Raw genomic sequence first — 21858 nt, forward strand, 5'->3', positions numbered from 1 at the left:
CATGGTGTGTCTACTTTATCACAGGCACATGCTGGTAACATTGTTAGATTGTGTCACCAGTTCATCACTAACAGTTTTTGCATTAAAACAACTGCAAACAATTGTCCATACTGTAGACGTGGAAAACATCTTTCTTTAGAATACTTTACAGGATCTTACATAATTTCATTACATACCAATTATTCACGTTTGTCCCACCCCTGGTCTCCAGTGAGGTGTACTAGTCCTGTGGATTATGTACTGACTCATTGTCACCTTAGTAGTAAGACAACTGTGTTAGGGGAGCTCATGTGATCAGTTAGATACAACTAATGAAGGAATAGAAGTAGCCGACCAATAAAGGACATCTTATCAGGAGTAGATTACTGTTCCCAAGATGATAGCAGCAAATCAGATTTTTGTAATTTATAATAACATCAATCAGCTGCAATGCAGTTGGTAATTTTTGATCATCACCATATATGGTATAATAATTATACTATCAGGGAGTCAGTTTTGATATTGACATCACAAAGACATGTAACCTCCTGAAGGACTCTTTAAATTCCAATACCTCAGCTATGCTTATACACCACAATGGCACCAAAGTGCTTAACATATTTAAATTGAGAAGCAACTTTGAAAGTGGGTAACTGGAGCAGTAGCAAACGTCAGACAAAACATGTTTATAGTGGCCTCAAGCCTGCATAAAGGAGACTTCCACAAATTAATTTACAAAAACACATTTTGGTCCCAACAGTTCTGGTTCAAAAGTTATGTGACACCCCTGAAAGAGATAGTGTCGGCAATTTCCATATTTTTATACATTGAGTGTTGATTTATATTAGATCATTTGACAAACAAGCTAATCATTGTTGACTAGGTACAGAGCACAGGCGGATCTAGAAATTTTCAGAGGGGGTTTCAGGTTCCACTCCAGAATCGCAACTTCAGCCTAGCTGTATCGAAGACCCAAAAAAAGGTAAATAAATAATTGCTGTTGAACACCGTAGTGGTGATTTCAAAGGCAAAACTATGAAGTTTAGCCAGTACAAAAAGGTCCTAATATAATGCAGTATGTACAACCATCTGTATTAGTGATTTTATCACCCACACGAATTGTAGGGGTGCTTATTACAGGTGTACACCACAATAATTAATTTAAATACGTAATGTTGTGTAATCATGCATTTTCAAAGGGAGTTTCCGTGGAAACTTTGAGACCCCCCTAAATCCACAACTGGAGCACAGGAGAATTGGGTCATGATAGCAGCATCAGGATTATAATTTGGTAGTATACGTCTTGAAAGCCACAAAACAGATCTAGAATGATTCTAGCTCCTCAGAAACTCTGTGTACGCTATTTATGTGACTGGGTCTAGGAAACTGGTTTTATCACCCATGACAACAGATTTGATTTTCCAAAGCTACCGTACATGATCATGAATAAACTATCAAATTTCATAGTCAAATCCCGAGTAGTCTGCTTTTCCCAAGCACAGTGGCGATCCGTACAAGCAGTCTGGGGCCCTATTGGAGCTCTGGCCAGCCTGTGGGTGGATGTACAGCTCCATAAAGACCTGTGCTCTAAATGACAGCCAGTTTTGAAACCCAAACAATTCATAACTTGGTCTAATTTATCACTACACCTTCCTATTTAATTGTTTAAAACAACCTCTTGCCCTCCTCCAGGCCACCCCTGTTGGAGCTGTCAATATTAAGTTAAAAACTATCTAAAATGACAGGAAACTTAAATGTTGGCTAATTGTACAGTGGATGATCTTGAAGGTAAGGAATTGGTGTAAAATTTGGTACATGTAGCTTCAACCATTGGCAAGCTACAACACACTGAATACTTAAAACTGGCATTTCTTGATACTCTTAATAATAGGTGATAAGATCAATTTTCCCAGACTGGGTGACATATACCAAACATTGTAAAGCCTTCCATGTACAGCTAGTAGTATGCAGGTAGTTGATGGGTTGATTTTAATGATTCAATACATTATGTATTAATAATATTAGTACATTACATACAAAAATATTTCTATTATTTACACTACAAATTTTGCTGGTTTTCTTTTCCGTCTCTTGTAGTAGAGGTGTGCAAAACACAGCAACAACACGACGGCCATTAAAACATACAGCAGTATACACAAGCTGAGATCTGTCATACTAAATGATGATGGTTCCATTGATACTGCAGTAAAGTGAGATCCCCTGTCAGCTTGATATAACCACAGTTGGCCTGTTATGAAGTCTATTGTCTTAGGGTTGGTGATATTTATTGTTCCCAAGCTGTAGAAGTCTAGGAGGTAAAAGAACACAGCTGTGTTGTTCCAGTGGCTGGATCCATCGGTGTCATTGACATAGCAAGATTGGCAGAGCTGTGGTGTAGGGAACTGTACTTTAGGATGGGCTGGGTCTGTGCTGATGTCATTGGCTAGTCTCTTGTTGACACGATTATGAGCTTGCCACAGCCACAAAATGGCTGACACATCATCCCCAGCTTCGTACAGGACAACCCTCGCCATTTCACTGAAGTGTTCTCGACATTTCTCACAAGTGAAGAAATTCTCCACATAGTTTTTAGCAATCAGTAGAGCTTCCCTGCTTGAGATATGCCATGGTCTATAGTGAGGTCTGACCACGACATTTGTGATGTGTATTTGAGGCATACACTGTATGGTCACTGTGTGTAGTAGTGTCCACAAGCCACAGGGGTATCCACGGTAATGTGGCTCAGTGCCAACACATGACCTCCATTGTGGCTCCATGGGTAGTACTGACATCGACGGATCAAGCTGCACACATACACACAGACAGAGGTATTGTATAGTGGGTGAGGTACAGTAGACCCTCATTTCTACAATAAAGTAATTGAGTTTTCACTTATCTGGACACTTTATCAATGTCCCAGACCACTGGGGTTGGAGGGTCTACTGTACTGTGATACAGGTGTATGATATTAAAAACAATGGTAACATCAAGATACACGATAGTGTGTTGTGCGGCCAAGTACAACCAGTGCAGGTACACAACAGACAAGTGTGTACTTTACAGGAATCAAGAAAATGTCATTTTCATGCTTGATAGTACCTACACGATTAGTACTGTGGAAACTCCCTCAGGGTGGAGCACCTTTTGTTCCAAATCCACGCCACCACTGAGATATGTGTCTTCAAAGTTCATCTCAATCCCTTCGTATTTTTCTTCAGCTTCCTCCATTCACACCGCTTAGAGTGTGCTTTAGTCAATTTACTTCAAATTTGGAGGCCAGTAAGAGCATCATGCAGTAGTAATGAAACAAGAGATGATGGTAGCTATGAGGGAAAATCCCTAAATTTGGCATGTTAGGGATTTTCCCACATTGCTACAATGCCACGTAGGAATAGATATCATCATTTCTTGTTTCACTACTTTTCATCACTAGAACCCTACTTCATTAATTAATTACAATATTTTTATTAACTTATTTTATTAGAGAATACACATGTGATTGTGACTGCTGTATTAGAGTATCTCGATCTCACTACAGTACTACTCAGTAGATTAAGCTGGGGGCATGGTACAATACCTTGTTTTCTACAAAGCCAGATTATGGCCTCAGCACTAAAATGTAAAGGAGCATGGCTCATTGAAAGTTTTTATAAGCCCAGCTCCCAATACAACCAAGGCTACTAGCATTTAATTGAAGATAAAAGAAACATTCGGTGGAACCATGAAAGGCACATTCCACTAGTGAGTTTGTTGTTATGGCGTAAAATGGTGGCCGTATGTTGTTTCGTTTGGCTCTGACCTTGTGACTGTGGTCTGGCAAGCTGTCAAATTATCAAAATTTGAGTTTTGACAATTTTCTTTAAATCAATATCCAGCCACCTGTAAGTGTTTTCTTTAACGCTGTATTTGATGTCAAATGAGACTATAGGTGGATGATGTTTAGATGCAGTATTTATTAGTGGTATGTGCCACTTGTAGGGGGAAAGCTACTAAACAGTACAGTTAAACAGTACTATCATACTATTTGATTACAAGTTAGTAGAGTATGTGACTTTGTAGCATGTTGCTTACTTTAATGTCCAGAAGCTTGACCCAGTCCCGGGATAGCATGAAGCCAGCCTGTTTACGACTGTTCAGTTGAAAGTTGATGTTCTGTAAGGCATCCCTAGTGGGACGATCAAGTAAGGCAAACACCTGTAATGAGTCAGAGAGATGAGATGTTTACAGCTTTGAACAGTTACAAAGAACAGTCAAACAATTATGCTTTATACATAGTTTGTGACTTTGTCCCACAAATACTTGGCCATTTATAAGATGACAACACTACACTCATACAGGTGTACCTGTTCTAGTAGTTGTACAAATTGTGTTAGTGCAGAGAAGGCTGCTCCAGACACAATGGAGTGCAGAGGGACCTCCCTACGGAACGTGTAGGCTACAGCAGATTGTAGGTCCATCAAATGAGGCCTGTGAGATGAGAACAACATGTGATGTACACTCAATTATCAGATCACTGTTCTATTATAGCATTTCATCAACAAGTGTACATTCTGTAGAGTAAATGTGTGTTCTATTAGAGTAGTCTCTGTATAGACATTATTCATTTAGACCATGTGATGCCATACAAGCACCTTTGTTTACCATGGTGATGGTCACGTGAAGAGTGACTTCCTTTTTGCCATTTTGACTGCCTGAAGTGTGTGAGCATAATGGTTACTATGATATCACTGATGGTTTAGACCGCGGCAATGCTTTAAAATATACTTTAAATTCCTAATTAACAGGCGCATAGTCGCCTGCCCGGCCGGTGCCTGGTTTATCTATCTATCTATGTTAGTCCGTACACACCCATGTAAGCAAATCCATTTAATGGTAAAAGCAGCCAGCATATGATAATTAAACACTAAACAGAGCTTGCATTAAACTTCAGCAAGTCAGCTTTGCACTGAAGTGATTTCCTTTTGCTGGTTTGAAATACGGATGTAACGACTTTCTACAACCTTCGTGAACTACCTTCCTGTTGGGCTCTTCAGGTATTTAATGACAAAAAAACACCACAGCTAGCCTACCATGAAATGAGTAAGCTACCTGGAAAAGCTACCAGTAGGCTACCAGGAAAAGCGTATGTCTTCGACTTGAAAAGAGCTACATACACAAACACAAATGAAACTGAAGGACAACCTTGGCTTTGCAGAGAGAATTTGCGGGTAAAACATGATAGATAAATCACAACCATTTTTGGCTCGAGCATAGATAGTTAGTTTGAGTCACACACACCTTTTTCTTATCCACACTTTTTGCTTTGACTTTCATTACAAGACATAGCTTTGGTTGGGCAAACATCTTTCCAGAGTGTTTAGTAGTGATAAAGCTTTCAACAGCATGTGACTTTAGCAAAATCATGTAATATTATGTTTTATCATGGCATCAAAATTCTCACAAACTTAAATTTTATAGTGAATGATCCCAAACACTAAAATCCACTTTACAGTAATAGCATAGCATGGTACTATATATAGTGTATAGCTGTATCATGAATATCTGATCATGTTAGCAACTATTACGTATATTTGCTACAAAACAATTAAGTACCTGATTCATATATCAAATGGTACGGTAGTACCGTTTAAGTAGGGATCCCCCAAAAATTTTGTGTGTGGCGCCACCCAAAATTCCTCCTTTGAAAATCATCCTAGAGACATCTTACGGGACGAAAATCACCTTTACGGAATAGTACTAGTCCATATGATATATAACACAGCATTCATTATAATAAAACACTGACAGGTGGCCAGATATAGAATTTTTAAAAATTGACAAAACTCAAATTTTAGACTAACTGCCTGACTGACTGACCACAGTTGCAAGGCTAGAGGCCAAACAAAGCAGTGCATGGCCACCAATTTACGCCACAAAAGCAAACTCACCAGTGGGATGTGCCTTTTCGGGTTCTTTTCTTTTATCTTCAATCAAGCTGCTTGTCTTCTTCTTCATCCAACGAAACCATATTGAGGCATTAATTTTCTATATAACACTTTCTTTCAGCAGCATATTTAGACACCACAGAATTATTTCAGAGCTGGATTTTCAGAAGTGCTTCAGTCCTGGCACTACTATAACAGGTATACTAGCTTGTATCTGCAACTTTGCGATTCAGATCCCGTTCACGATAGGTTCACAACCACACCCATCAAATAAAGATCTACAGTAGGTGAACTATTAGCAATACATAGAGTACGAAGACCATGAACGCCTCTTAACAGTCTAGCTATATTATATTGACAGTCTATTTCAGGTTGGTCGTTCACGTAAGCCAAATGCAAAAATATCATGTGAATAGAAATAACCAATGAAATTTCATACCAGGCGGACGGCACTAGTTTAAACTGAAAGCTGCCGATCTCATTGGTTACTTTCAAGCACATGACTTTTAACACTTTGTTTAACCAATCAGAACTTAACAGTGAACAAGATGCATGACCTCACCCCTTATTGGTCTAGCTAGCTGCACACCCCTTGGCTAACTCGCGATACTCTAATACAATTACAACAGTAATGTATGATATTCTAATTGAACAGTCATAAATTACACTGAAGCTAGCTAGCTGTGCTCCAACAAAAAAAATAAACAAACTAGTATTTTTTTAAATGTTAATTCAAAAATGAAGTAGGGATCTATGCAATAAAAGTAGTGAAACAAGAGATGAATGATGGTGTTACAGCATATCTTGGTGGGAAAGTCCCTACTTTCACGTTGAACAAAATAATTGTTATAGCTAATGTAATACCATCATTCATCTCTTGTTTCAATACTTTTATTGCGTGGATCCCTACTTCATTTTTTTAAATTAACAATTTTTTTAAAAATACTAGTACAATTAGAACTATTATACAGCATACCTTATTGGTGGTGCCATGACAACATCTCTCTGTTTTGAAGTCTTCACCATGATAACATTGTCATTGTTCTGTTGTCGGTTGGACTGATCAGTATACTGTGGCTTCCTAACAATACTGACAGTAGAATTCCACTGTAACATAGCTTCCAAAAATCCCCTTCTTATATCACTGGTTGCCATGGTATCCCTGTGTACACAAATAACACATGGTATGGCATAAGTCACCTCCATAAAAATTTCAGTCATATATTATTTACTCCCATATGTGCTTCACTCTTTGTGGCAGAAACTTTTAAATTTTGAAGTCATAATTTTCAAAAAAAAACAAAAAACATACATTATAATAGTAAGTACTGTATGGTGGAGGTTTGGGCTTTCTTGTCCAAAAATATCAGCCAACAACCAGCCTCACTTTTCCTTATAACAGCTTGGCAGTATTGGTTAGGTATAACGAAGCCGGAACATGTCTTCAGAGCACCTCCAATAAGTTTATATCTAAATATCCTTTTAACTGAATTTTCTACTAACTGAAATGTCTGCCTGACTGATGCTTCCTACCAAGCACACAACTTGACTATTGACAGGGTTATGGGCTCGGTTTCTTCACTGTTCAATGTCATTTCAGCCCAAGAGTGTCTTATCGCCAACCACACCAGCTACAATATATGCATCATGGACCTATCTTTGTCCTCCCTTTTGTGTTCCATTCCTTTCTCCATTACCATGTAGGTATTGATTGATGGTAACTCACAGCATGGTATCAGTGCTTTGTTTATTGTAGTGTGATTAAATTGATTGTAGAGGTACTTCTCAAACTGTTCTTCATCTGTATCACTGTATAACGGGTGGAACATAACTGAACACTAATGGAATGACACCTTCACATTTCAATCATTGACAATTGGGACACATGCTTAGTTGCACAATTAATACGCCTGGCAGTAGTAATTCTTTCCTTTAACATGATATGCAAAAGGTAATGAATGGATCAGGACACTTTGTGGCATTCCCTAATAAAAGTTAATGTCAGCTCTTCCCTACCATATATGTACCTATGAAATTGCCCTGTGTGTATTGTTAACTATCAAATGTTTACCTGGCCAAGGAAAAGCCAAATGCAAAAGGAAATGCTATCTAATCCAAAACAGCCCAAGTTGTGAAAAAGGGTTCGGCCTTCCAAAAGAGGCTAGTATGAAAAAGATGTAATATCCAAGGTGGCAGCCAAGAAATGGTATCATCAATTTGTGCGACATTACAAATGCAGCCATTTCTCGGCCGCCACCCTTGATATCACATCTTTTTCATACTACAGTTGGAAGGCTGCACCCTTTTTTCACAGCTTGACTGTTTTGGAATAGATATCAGAAACGAACAAATCCCTGTAACTTCCACATACTACAGTGTATGGGATAACGTTTAACAGAATCCTTGATACCACCGCTTGATATTACAGACAGAATCCTCACTTTTGAATGTAATATGGGAAGTCAGTAAAGACCGTCAATTTCAAGAAGACGAAAACAAATATTTTTTCAAACGTAAACAGCCCCAAATATAACTAAGGTATACTTCATGACCTCATTAATAATACCACCTCATTATAGTGGCCATGTCAAGTAGATCCCAAACACAGCTAAGATGTACTTCATGACCTCATTAATAAGACCACCTCACTATAGTGACCATCTCAAGTAGGTCCCAAACATAGCTAAGGTGTACTTCATGACCTCATTAATAAGACCACCTTGTTATAGTGACCATGTCAAGTGGGTCCCAAACACAGCTAAGGTGTACTTCATGACCTCATTAATAAGACCACCTTGTTATAGTGACCATGTCAAGTAGGTCCCAAACATAGCTAAGGTCTACTTCATGACCTCATTAATAAGACCACCTTGTTATAGTGACCATGTCAAGTAGGTCCCAAACATAGCTAAGGTGTACTTCATGACCTCATTAATAAGACTATCTCATTATAGTGGCCATATCAAGTAGGTCCCAAACACAGCTAAGGTGTACTTCATGACCTCATTAATAAGACCACCTCATTATGGCGACCATGTAAAGCAGGTCCCAAATGTATACATTTAGTGGGTTGTTCTCACAGACAAATTTATATGCAAGAATAAATCCATGCAATACTTAATCTCGTCAGGTAACAAATTCACATATGGAAGTTAAACATGATAATTATGATGAGGTGGTCTTATTAATGAGGTCATGAAGTACACCTTAGCTGTGTTTGGGACCTACTTGACATGGTCACTATAATGAAGTGGTCTTATTAATGAGGTCATGAAGTACACCTTAGCTATGTTTGGGACCTACTTGACATGGTCACTATAATGAAGTGGTCTTATTAACGAGGTCATGAAGTACACTTTAGCTATGTTTGGGTTCTACTTGACATGGTCACTATAATGAAGTGGTCTTATTAATGAGGTCATGAAGTACACTTTAGCTATGTTTGGGACCTACTTGACATGGTCACTATAGTGAGGTGGTCTTATTAATGAGGTCATGAAGTACACTTTAGCTATGTTTGGGACATACTTGACATGGTCACTATAATGAGGTGGTCTTATTAATCAGGTCATGAAGTACACTTTAGCTATGTTTGAGACCTACTTGACATGGTCACTATAATGAGGTGGTCTTATTAATCAGGTCATGAAGTACACTTTAGCTATGTTTGGGTTCTACTTGACATTAGTACATTATTGGGTGATAGCTGCAGCTAGTAGCTTTTCAGCTTTTCTTTCAAATTGTGAAACAAAATATATATACTGCCTGACCTTCAGCTGTTACACTGAAACAACGTGTAAGATTTTTACCACCATGATTATCAAACAATAGCCACCAGTATGTAGCAGTGGTACATAATTTAGGAGGACATGTAGTGCATGTTGTGTGCACATACCATAAGAGGATACAGTGATGATAAACCATACATAAAGCCATTACCAAAATTACATATTTTTCTCGTAGACATACTACAAGTGGAAGCTCACACAAATTGTAAGTTTGCAGTGTGAGGAAACAGAAAGAGAGAGCTCATAGTTTTGTGCAAGGCTGTGAAAATGTGTTGTGATAACAACTTTCAATAAAACACAAATTATATTCCACCACAAGAAATTACAATAGTGAACCAATAGGACCACAGGACCACTTGTAAACAACATGTCAATTATGTCTTGTATGGCTGCAGGGTATGGTGGTCACATGGTGGGCTGTAAACACATTTACACCATAATTACCGTAATTAACATGATTAAACGTTTTCACTTCATCACAACCACAACCATGGTAAGATCAATTCACACTACAACCTATAATTGTGTTGAGGCATCATGCTATAGAATTTCAAACTTCGAAAACCAAATTCTGCATAACTCAAAATACACAGGTCATAATGTAGTTTCCATACATTTCTATAATTTCTGGAATGTTTCCAACATGTTGCATGCCGTACTGTATCCGATGAGATGATAGTGTAAACAGGGTATAAGTGTCACCCTTACTGGTTACCATGTCAAGTTGGGTGTAGCTAACAAGGTGGGCTGGTACAGGTTGGATACATTATGGACGTATTCTGGGACACTCAACTTGGGTTAACAATAATCATTTGCTTTTGCTGGACTTCAGTCAGGATTTACTACTACAATGTGGCTACAACATACCATACACAGTTATCTTTAGGTGTATTTTTGGTGAAAGGAAGATCACCTAGCTTCAACATGGTGGTAACAACATTGCACAGCTTATTCTTCCATCATTACAATTCTAGTACCTTTTCATTGAGCACCTAAATAACCAACAGCCTATCGATGTGTTTTAGCTCATTATTATTTGGTGCATGTACTATTGAGCTTGTGTCAGATACAGTAGTATGACCTCAGTTTGATAGGTCTAGATGAAACACCATGGCTAACCTGGGATAGTATGAACAGCGTGACATGTATTGCTTTATAATGGCCAATTTGAGAACAAGAAGTTTTCTCCAACTTTTGCTGTAGTAAGTAAAAATACACCTATATTAACATGGACACTGATGGACACCTACATAATCCAGACACTTGGAAAATCAGGACACCTTGACAATCAGGAGGTTATCATCCACACCATTGCAGCGATTTCATGGCCGCCACCTTTGATTTCACAACTTTTTTCACCCAGGCTTTTAAAGGCCGCACCCTTTTATACAGCTTGGCTGTTTTTGTGTGGATAGTATACTACGAATACAAACACTTACTTGTTGTAAACATGTGTGTCCTGTTCATTGATGAGTAGCAGTGACGGAAACGTTGTAACTGATAAATGATTGGCTAAAAGTTGCTATATACACAATGACACACATCACACACAACACAACACATACACTCCATACTACCTCAGATTGTGAAGCGACATAAAGAGGAGACTTATGGACACCTTGTGACATCATATCCAGTAACAGCTATGAAACAACAAACACTATACTCACTGCAGTGTACAACTACCTCACTATGGACCCTGTCACTACTTAGAATGTTGCCATGGAAACTCTGACGATTCAGACCAGTTGTGACTTGATCACCAGACAACTTTAGGAATGTTAGATTGTAATACTACTGACTTTCTTTCTTAATATTTTCAAAAACATGCATACTTTACGTAGACCACAGGTAGTCTACAAGGCTTGCACTGTTGTTTTTCAGTTGTTAAATACCTAGAAGAGAAAGTAGTTCACAAAGTCTGAGTAGAGTCGCCACACGCATATTTCAGACCACTGAAAAGAAACCACCTCAGAGCAAAGTCAGCCTTTGCAGAAGTTTAATACAGACTTCATTTCGCTATTACTTTCTTATGTGCAAGCTGCTTTACCATTTAACGTTTTGCTCACATGGGTGTATGGTTTCAGGATATTTTTGGCCAGATAAGCCCAAACCTTCGTGATCCCTAATACACAGTACTATCATACTGTATGATGTGGTAAATCTAAAAAGTGTTCTCATTGAAGATATTCACTACAGATTTATTTGAGATGGCAAAAATTTACAAAATTACAGCAAAGTTTATAAACACAAATATTACCAGCTTTGTCCAGAGTTACCGGCTAGCCATAGAATTTAATAGAATTTGGCAGTGATTGATGACACCCAGAACAAAGGAGGTTGAACACATGTCATCATTTATCTTGTAGAAATGTTGACACCTCAGATTGGTGCCAAATATCCCTAGAGTCCTAGCAACTAAACAAGACCTAACACCTGACACAATGCTTGGTTGTGTAATCTCCTTTCATTGGATTGTAATGTGTGACTGACCTCATCTGCACCAGAGTGTGATTCATATCTCAGAAAATGTTTAATGGTCTAAATAACACTCTTATTTTCATGGCTACAATCCCTAGTCTGACTGAAAATTCTTGGGACACAAAGGAGGACACAAGTCCATGAAGCACACATTGTACTGTAAGTACTGCGGTATGTGAAAAGACACCAGTCAAGTTGAAGAGACATTTGACAATGAAAAAATCAGGCCAGTAGCTTTAGCAGTTATTGAGTTATGCTTGTCTGAAGGCATCAGGCAGTTAGTTAGTCAGTTAGTAGAAAATTCTGCTAAACAAAAATTTTGTGAAATTCCATAGCAACTTGGCTGCTCTGTAGATACTTTTGGGTGTGCTTATACCTCACCAATACTGCCTAGGAGCCATGAAGGTATTGTGAGGATGGTTTAGGGTTGGCCAGAAAAGCTCAACCCTTCATGATCCCTAATATAGAAGTCACAATTGCAACAGGCTAGTAGGCTTGTCTCACTGTGTTCACTATCAACTGGGGAATTGATATCAAGGATTAGTGCTGGGCCAATATTCACCAATGCTATCAAGCAAGAAAGCTGTTCAAGCTTAGAAACGGAGATGATACCTGTAGTACACTTTACTGTATTGTGCACAAACACATATAACTTCATGGTACATAAAGATATTCTTACTCTCCATGAAGAAGTGAATCCAATGGCATAGACGTTATAGCAATAGTATACTGTACTGAAGCAATTAAAATATGTGTAATTTTTTTTGTAGCACGCATTGATTTCAATGCCCAAAACAAAAATTACACATTTTGCTCAGTGGGTCACATATGTTCTATAACTAGAGTTAGTGCTGAGCAATATACTAAGTATTTAGTTAAACCATGGTATCTGTTTTGATACCTTCTAATTTCTTAACACCGCAATACTGTGGATTGTAAAAAACAGTCTTTAAAATTTCACTATTTTTTGATCCAAAACAAGTCCCCACCCCAGCGTGAGCAATAAATTCAGTTATGTACATCTGTAGGCTACCCAGTAGCAGCAGATTATACAGTCTTGGGATTGCAGCCATTTCGTGCTTATCAGTAATTTACAAAAATTCTCAGTGGTTGTGTTTGTTGGTGTTATAATTAGCTCAGTGAATAATTTGGATTGGCTAACACACATCAAGCTAGCATACCTCAGTTCCTTAATAGATGGCAGTTGGAAGGACTGCTGCTGAAACACCAGGTCCATAAAAGCCTTCATCATCAACTGTGGCTGCCGACTACCTTAAACAATAACAACAACTAATACACACTGATGGATCTCATCCATTATCTACCTCTGTATAGACCATGTGCGTGCCAAGGCGTGGCACTTTATTGCATCATCAAAATAACGCATCCGCCATTTTTTGAGGGCAAAAGACATACACATTCTATGCCTAAGAAAAATTTTAAATGCTAATATGAAGGAATCGTGCTAAAAGATAGAGTAGCACTGGTATAAAGTAAGTTAATGGGTAAAAGTATTATAACATATTTGCTGCATGGCGAGTTATTCTGCCTAGGGAAGGTTTTTACTATAGAACACTCGATACTTTTGCCCTCACTTTTCTCATAAACTATCGTGAAACTTGAAGCCATAGCAACTTTTTTTCTGGTTTTTGCCAGACCACGTCTTGGCACGCACAAGGTCTAGTACTGATGAGGTCTGACTGGTGGCCAAATTTCACTCCATACAACACTTAATGAGGTGGTCTTATTAAACAGTAAAAATGTGTAACAGTACGTAGTCAGGACAACAGACTAGACCACAACCACATACACTTATACAATACAGATTGTAATGTACTCTTATTATCTCTTGTACTGGCATATTTGTATGTGGGAGGGTGGGCAGTCCATTTTCCATTACAAGCGTTTCAAGTCATTACTTGAAACAGCAAAGTTACAGGAATAATATAATTTGTCCTAACATGACAGAACAAAGCAAATATTGATTAATAATTTGTCCACACCTATCGCCAGTGACAAAGCACAGTTGCGAATGTTGCTGAAGAAGCTGTAGCAGAAGAATTATCACCTTATAAAGAGTTGTTTACAACAGTTGTACTTCATTCTTGTGCAAACCTTGTGCAAACGTGACAAAATCTAATGCAAAAGCGACTGAATTTGTTCTCTCTACAATTTGTTCTTTTGTCCAACTCCAACACACAAGAGATAACTCTTGACATCTTCATCCTTCAGCAGCACCAAGTCTATCGTCTTGGCTGCAGTCTTAAATGTATTGGCATTATCTGATGGGAATTACTTGGGCAATCCTCTCACCTTTTCAAGCATCTTACAATATCACAGTGGAGAAATCAAGTACTAGTTCATCATTATGTCATCAAACAAAAGCGACTGAATCTTATAAGTTACAGGAATAATATAACTCATGACAGCACACTGACATGTGAGCTGACACGGCTTTTACTGAGCCTGACAGTACAGTATGTCAGGAAAACCAGAAAATAATGAAGAATATGAAATTTGAGCTAGTACACAGGTGTGGGTGATGGAGGGAATTTATTTGTTGTAGGCCTAATCCAATAGAGCACACACATTCACTAGAGGGGGGCGCAGGCATACATATCAGGCAAATCACTCGTGCCCATGTTACAACTATTATATCACTAGTGATCACAACAACTTGTTAATACAACAAATACATTACATTATGTATTGCCTGAGGGTCACACTGACCAACACATCATAATCCTTTGATGTGTGATTATACTACCAAATATGGCATCAGCTTGTTTAGCAGCTAGAAAAACAATGTATTGAGAAGGTTTGAAGGGCCCTGGGACACATATGACATGGATAGAACAATTTGTACTAAGAATACTTGACATCAATTTGATTTGAATTAGTTCAACACATATAAGTTAAGTATTTAGCGTGTTGTAGCTCGCCAATGGTCGAAGCTATGTGTACCAAATTCTCACACGTTTTACCCCAATTCCTTACCTTCCACAGCATCCACTGTACAAGTAGCCAACAACTAAATTTCCCGCCATTTTTAAACCGAGGTTGACTGTATCAGGCGAGCTGTAAAATGGGTGGGAGGCAGGCAAGATGGTGTTCAAAACTTGAAAAGGAAGGCATAGGGATGAATTAGGCCAAGTTTTGGGCCATTGAGCTCTTAAAATTGGCTAAAATGAAAGGAAATTCACAGCAGAGGTACTTATTCAACACCAGAGCTGTATAGCCACATACAGTCATCTCCAGGCTGACCAGAGCTCCATTTAGGGCCCCACACCGCACGTATAGATCGCTACTGGGCTTGGGAAAAGCAGCCAGCAAAACCAAACCACTCAAGTCTAGCTGATTTTGATTGTGGAATTAGGTAGTTTATTCATGTAGCTTTGTGTCCTGGGTGAAAAATCAAATCTGCTGATGACTGGTTTTCTCAGACTGGGTCACATATATCCTAAAATACTATGGTGCGTAAACCTCTAGCAGTACAGGCCTTTAAATAACAAGTGTTACAACTTGTTAGTGTTAACAGCAAAATTACCCTATACTATTCCCATTATATTGTTACATGTACACAATCAACTAGTTTGGTGATTACATAACAAATGAGCTGATAACAAGTAGCAGAATTATAACTGAACTACAACTCACCACTAACAGCTTGTGATCCATCAAACACTAGGAGATCTACAAATGAAGAGATACACACAATAACACACAACAAGGACACATTTAGACTATTGTTTTATCATGATAACATTATCTATGATATTTGTTATGGTTTGATTTATTATTTATTTGGTCTGAACTAGCTGATCCATCTCTCTCAGTGAACTCTCATTTAGTCATATCTACAATATAGATGTTACCACTGTTAAAACACTCTAATAGAACGTTCAAGACAACGTGACACCATCAGCTAAACTTTATACCAAGAGTTGAAGCATCTAATGTTTCATAAAAGAACACAACATTACCTCGCTGAGCATCATTAGCACAGCTGCAATTGACTGATGATCACAGCTTGGCTACTCGCTTCCATCATCACCCTGTTCACCAACCGCGTATCGCCAAGTATACAACAAAATACGTGCTGTGTTTGACTTGCAGTCGCTTGCTGTCGATTGTACTCACTACACAAACCTTCCTTACGAATTGATTAGAATACAGGTGCATTAATTAGAAATAATCAATTGTAAGGTGCTGATCGGTGCTGATACATCATCAAGTAAAACTGGATACAATTTCGTAGCAGCAGATGTACAGGAGATGTGATAAGAGAGAGATCTGGTGTAATCCCAGTCATTCATCTAGTCACAAAGCTGAGGGATGTGTGTTTTGTACAACTTGTTGAGATTACCTGGCTACTCTGTTCTTGCACAGGTACCATACTTCTTCAGTGTATTTATTTATCAGCTAACTGATGTAATATGTACCGGTGTAATATGGACACCTTAAGACCTGTGAAATATGGATACGTCATGGTACAGGCCTTCCAACCTAGGAAACAGAAAAACCTTGAAACTTGTTCTTGACATCCAGAATGGACTACTATATCTGCACATTATTATAGGCAGACACAGCAAGTTGTAACAGCTCCCATGTCCATACAATGGGCAGATAGGTCACCTTTACCATGTATCACATATACACATAACCCCACCAGTAAGGGCTACAGGGTGTATGTAGGACATTAGGTGAGGATTTTGTCAACTTGCAAGAGTGACAGTTGTACTACTGGGGTATTAGGGTTTTCAAATCTCCCACTAATCCTTACTGGAGTTATGGAATTAAGATTCACAAGTTGTGTGTATGAGCTCATGTGAGCCATATCCTGTACATGTGACTACATGTTTTATTAATTTTTAATTGTTAAATGTAGAGTTGATGTCCCCAGACTTTTGTCTGTCAATACACCTCTAATCTCCCAGTTTATCTCATATGAGGTTACAAATGATAGACACATAAGAGGTATATACTTCAGAACCTCAACAACATTATGTGTTATATATGAATCAACCAATAGTGTCCTGATTATCAAGGTGTCCTGATTATCAAGGTGTCCTGATCATCAAGGTGTCCTGATCATCAAGGTGTCCTGATCATCAAGGTGTCCTGATCATCAAGGTGTCCTGATCATCAAGGTGTCCTGATCATCAAGGTGTCCTGATCATCAAGGTGTCCTGATCATCAAGGTGTCCTGATCATCAAGGTGTCCTGATCATCAAGGTGTCCTGATCATCAAGGTGTCCTGATTATCAACGTCAGTTTATGTACGTACTAAGGGATACTTTGGGACCTTAACTAAGTGTCTGGATTATGTAGGTGTCCTCAAGTATCCACATTAACAGTTCCAGTGGATCAAATTTTAACACACCTGAATTGTTTGATGCAAATTAACAGTGATCACTTTCTTCATACAAGTTTTGATCATTTGAGAAGTGAATGTCCACATTAACGGGTTCCTGTATGTTTCATATTGACCATATAAGGAGGTGTTCTGTTGTGTTGTTTGTATAACATTTGTCGTAACATTTTTGAAGGTTAAAAAATGACATTACTGAAGTGAGAACCAGTAATGAAAAGTTGAAGGTGTGTGTTCATCAGAAAGAGTCACAATTAACAGAAAAGAACAAACAGTTTAAACACATGAGGTTAGTAACATTATTGTGTAAGTCACTACTGTTAAATGTGTTCTGTTTGTAGGGAAATGTTTAATGAAAGACTTCAAATTCAAACATCTAATTTGTTAAGTGTTAAAAGAGACATTTCTACTGCTCGTAATCAATTACAGTCTCTTTCAAGAGAGCAATGTGATTCCATCTCTTTTGTGGCAGTAAAAATTAAACTGACATTAACAGAAAATCAGTCAATTCTATTGGAGAGAATATCTCAGCTGTCCACCCAGTATGACCAGCTCTGGCAAGTCAAACAAAACATGGACAATGATAATAAAAGACTTGTGGACTCCATTAAAGAGAGTGAATCTCAACTGAACCAAATAACAGAGGAGGACAAAATTGTATTGTCACAATTGAGAAGGGAAATTTATGGTAAAGCAGTTTTGTTTTGTGTTGTGTCTACTGTACACATCTACACTACACTCTGACATATTGTGTGTGTACATGTGCTCTTAATCAGACATTACACTACAACCTGTACTTCAACTAAGACCATATTTTGTAGTAGCAACTTATTTTGTGTGAACTTTTCACTTGCGTCCAACACTATTATGTATGGTACACCTGAGAATTACAAATAGTAGCTGTGTTCTGTACCATAGAAAATTCTTTGCTGTGTCATTTATATCCCAACTCAACATATGAGTTTACTTGGTCCTGTTGTATAAATGTTTGTTCCCATGTTCTACAGATCTCAAGGAACAACTGACTCAGTCCAGTGGTGATTTGGCAGCTGAAAAACTTGTCAAAGAGAACTTGGAGCTCAAGTTGAGGTATACATGTAGTAGCCTTCATATTAAAAACACTACTGAATTGTGAACAACCGTTACATTATCACAAATTAGTAGAGCTATAGTCATAGCCAAGTAACCTAATTTCTTGTCTAGGCTTAATAAGAGATAGCTGCATTAAATTTCTCACTGGGGAATGTTATAGTTGGCTGATTAGGGTCTTTAGACTACACATTAACAACTCCCTAAATTAAAAACACCTAATATCAAACAATACGGTAGTACTGTTTAATAGGGATCCCCCAAAAGTGAAACACGCCACCTAAAGATGTGTGATGAAAATCACCTTTACAGACTAATATTAGTCATCTAACATCAATTACAGCATTAAAAACAAGGAAACACGTACAGGCAGCTGGATATAGAATTTTAAGAAACTCAATTTTCTTGTTTGACTACCTGCCTGCCTGCTAGCCTGCCTGACCACAGTCGCGAAGCTGGAGGCCAGACAAAGCAGTGTACGGCCACCATTTTACACCACAATAACAAACTAACTAGTGGGATATGCCTTTTGGGGTTCCAACGAGTGTGTGCCCTCTTCATCTTGTCTGTCCTTTATCTTCAATCAGGCTGTTCATCTTCTTGTTGCAATAAAAACCATATCAAGGCGTTAAGTTTCCGTACCAGCACCTTTCTTGAGCAGCATACTTAGACACCACGAAATTATTTAAAGCACTTACGCTTGGTAGATACCAATAACTTCACGATAGGTACGAGACAATGCCCATTATATATCACTGATTAAGATTGATAAAGCACGGGGACCATACCTCTTAATAATCTATTTACCTGATCACAATGAAACATCTCATTATTATTATTGGTCTGGCATATTGTAATGTGAAAATATGAAATCATGACATGCCCCCTGGTAGTTGGTAAAGGCTGACTTGAGATACTCTAATACAACAGTCACCCTAATAGAACAGTCACACTTGTATAGTTGTATGCTATAACAAAACAAAGTTATGCTGTAATACCATCATTCATCTCTTACTTCACTACTTTCATTGCTTGGATCCTACTTTATTAACAATTTCTAACATAGATGTATACCATCCCAGAAGGTTCCCAAGTATCTGTGTGTCATTCTCTTTTGTAGGACAGTGAAGGGAGACAATTCTAAACTTACCAAATTGTTATCAGATAAATCATCTGAGCATGCAAGGGAAAAAGAAAGGTAAGAGAACTCTCTCTAGTTCTTAAACACAGTTTGTGAAAGTTGTTTATTCTTTAGGCTCCAATTGATGGCCAGTCAGCTAGAAGCTAAACTACAGTCAGCTGAAGCAGAGTTGGCTATCATTCAGTCAGAGTAGAGTGACGCCATTCAGACTCACCTCAGTAACACAATGGTATAATGTCTTTGTACTTGTGCAGGCTGCATACACGCATGTGTGAGTGTGAGTGTGTGTGTGTTGTGCGTACACGCATGTGTGTAGTGTGTAGCGCGCGCATGTGTGAGTGTGTGTAGTGTGTGTGTGCATGCACGCATGTGTGTTTGTGTGTGTGTGTTTATTGCAACTGCATGTGTGGACCACAAATACAGTATCTTGTATACAATAGATAAGAGGGACTATTGACTGTATTGTATTGTTGTATGGTGTAGGTGGAGCACTTACAGAACACAGTCCATTTGGAGTGCAAGGAGAGGATTGAGTTAACTGAGGCTCTAGAGCAGGCAAGAGAGCAACTACTAACTTACAAAATGAAGGACAAGACACACCCCATAAGTGCTAACCCCACCCCCACAACAGAATTACCATGGCAACACAATGTCCAGTTTAAATCATAGCCAACAGCGTATTGCACAAGTAACAGGATGAGTAAGCAAGAGTGACTACAGACATTCTAAAAGTGGACGCTTTTAGTTGTACGCATTGTGTGTTTGTCTCATTACAACCATATTTCATTTATAATTTAGTAGTGATTTAGAGAATTACATTACAGTCTGATCCAAGAACATTTCCAGTTTTGATAACCATACATGGTCTGTGGTAACTGTAGCATTAGTTGACCCACTTTTGTTATCTGCTACAGTGCCATGTAACGGACTATTTTCTTTTTCTTTTAGCTATGGGAAACTATAGCTATACTTGTAATAAATGACAAAACATTGTCCAGGCACAAAATTATTACACATGCTGTGGTTGAACACCTGCTATCACAAAGTGAGTGATATCTGGAAGCAGCTTTGAAGAATTAGTGAACTGAAAGATATAGTGACTATGGGATTGGAGTTTTAGTAGAATAACAATTACGCATGACCAGCACTACATGGGCATGACATTATTGAATTTTAGGTCATTCATTGTTAATTTTATGTTTCAGATCAGGAAAGTTAGCCTAAACCAATGTGGGAGGGTAGCTCATAATTCATTACAATTGTACACACACCTGACTGTTTTATTAGAGTTAGCTGAATGTTCTATTAGAGTATTTTGATCTGTTGTTGATCACTATTCTGCCACCTCTTAAGAAGTCAAAGAGTTAAAACCCCGACTCTTTACCCCTTCTAGCCTACCTTTCTCTGTGCCTAGCAGAGTAAACAAGTCAGTTTATTACTTCCATACAATCATTAAACATTGAGATGATGGAATAATGGTGAATCAAGACACACGGTAGTGTGTCGTGCGGCCCAAGAAGCCGGCGCGTAACACCCGTGAGTATATTGACAGGAAGAAAGAAAACGCAATTTTCGCACCTCCGTAGCTCTGTGCTGCCTTCATGAAACAAGACGATTTTTGCTGTGGACATGCCCTCCACCTTCAGCACTCCACATTCCAAATTTGAGCGAAATCGCTTCACGCGTTCCCGAGATATTCGACTTCAAAAATTGGCTCAATTTCTTCGTTTTTTTTTCTTCTTATTTTTCTTTTTCTTGTCGCACACTTACAAAAACTGCTATAAAACGCGAACGCCTTATCCGATTTCCTTGAAATTTGGCGCACAGAAGGGGGGTATAAAGGCGCATCTCGGTACCAACTTTAGGGTCCGCAATCCGAAAAATCAACTTCTACACCTACCATTGTGGGATGTTCATTGTAGTATCCCATTGCTTGATCCACCATGAAACCGGAGGCACGATTGTTGTCTTCACAGAAATATCATTTTCAGTATCTCACAAGATGCAAGATTTATTTTTAAAATTTCGTGCTCAACACAAAGGACCGGATGAAACTTGCTACTTAGCCAAATCGTATCCAGAGTT

General features: G+C 38.4%; 2 protein-coding genes across 9 annotated transcripts; one reads left to right on the forward strand and one right to left on the reverse strand.

Moving 5' to 3' along the window:
- Nucleotides 1–1962: 1962 nt before the first annotated feature.
- LOC136267733 (sulfhydryl oxidase 1-like) lies at nucleotides 1963–16356 on the reverse strand. Of its 3 annotated transcripts, none has more exons than XM_066062893.1 (9): nucleotides 16156–16356; nucleotides 15830–15865; nucleotides 13354–13440; nucleotides 11269–11334; nucleotides 11131–11213; nucleotides 6880–7065; nucleotides 4323–4446; nucleotides 4051–4173; nucleotides 1963–2783 (listed from the first exon to the last, which is right to left on the reverse strand). In XM_066062893.1, exons 4-9 carry the CDS (start codon nucleotides 11320–11322, stop codon nucleotides 2034–2036), a joined length of 1320 nt encoding a protein of 439 aa, XP_065918965.1. In that variant the 5' UTR covers nucleotides 11323–11334; nucleotides 13354–13440; nucleotides 15830–15865; nucleotides 16156–16356; the 3' UTR covers nucleotides 1963–2033. The 3 variants fall into 3 exon arrangements, with proteins under 3 accessions (XP_065918965.1, XP_065918967.1, XP_065918968.1); XM_066062895.1 differs by having other exon boundaries at nucleotides 13354–13444; XM_066062896.1 differs by lacking the exons at nucleotides 11131–11213; nucleotides 11269–11334; nucleotides 13354–13440; nucleotides 15830–15865; nucleotides 16156–16356 and adding an exon at nucleotides 10559–11053.
- On the forward strand, nucleotides 16333–20566 carry LOC136267734 (coiled-coil domain-containing protein 102A-like). Of its 6 annotated transcripts, none has more exons than XR_010706729.1 (9): nucleotides 16333–16561; nucleotides 17061–17149; nucleotides 17205–17451; nucleotides 17722–17832; nucleotides 17885–18231; nucleotides 18551–18632; nucleotides 19753–19830; nucleotides 19888–20044; nucleotides 20257–20566. XR_010706729.1 is itself a non-coding variant. In XM_066062897.1 (9 exons), coding segments are annotated over exons 3-8 (699 nt in total). In that variant the 5' UTR covers nucleotides 16334–16561; nucleotides 17061–17149; nucleotides 17205–17449; the 3' UTR covers nucleotides 19967–20002; nucleotides 20257–20566. The 6 variants fall into 6 exon arrangements, 5 of the variants coding, with proteins under 5 accessions (XP_065918969.1, XP_065918970.1, XP_065918972.1 ...); XM_066062897.1 differs by having other exon boundaries at nucleotides 16334–16561; nucleotides 19888–20002; XM_066062900.1 differs by having other exon boundaries at nucleotides 16335–16561; nucleotides 17205–17441; nucleotides 19888–20002.
- Nucleotides 20567–21858: the final 1292 nt, after the last annotated feature.

This window comes from Dysidea avara, chromosome 9, assembly GCF_963678975.1.
Source record: "Dysidea avara chromosome 9, odDysAvar1.4, whole genome shotgun sequence".
Classification (NCBI taxonomy): Eukaryota; Metazoa; Porifera; class Demospongiae; order Dictyoceratida; family Dysideidae; genus Dysidea; species Dysidea avara.

What these genes read in the sequence shown, in the direction of transcription:
- LOC136267733 (XM_066062893.1), bottom strand. Translation starts at nt 11,322, where the DNA reads ATGATGTCACAAGGTGTCCATAAGTCTCCTCTTTATGTCGCTTCACAA. An exon ending in TTGTACAACTACTAGAACAG is followed by an intron (nt 4,174 to 4,322) that starts GTACACCTGTAT and finishes GACTCATTACAG; the next exon opens with GTGTTTGCCTTACTTGATCG. An exon ending in TCAAGCTTCTGGACATTAAA is followed by an intron (nt 2,784 to 4,050) that starts GTAAGCAACATG and finishes GTATGTGTGCAG; the next exon opens with CTTGATCCGTCGATGTCAGT.
- LOC136267734 (XM_066062897.1), top strand. An exon ending in AAACAGTTTAAACACATGAG is followed by an intron (nt 17,833 to 17,884) that starts GTTAGTAACATT and finishes TTCTGTTTGTAG; the next exon opens with GGAAATGTTTAATGAAAGAC. An exon ending in ATTGAGAAGGGAAATTTATG is followed by an intron (nt 18,232 to 18,550) that starts GTAAAGCAGTTT and finishes CATGTTCTACAG; the next exon opens with ATCTCAAGGAACAACTGACT.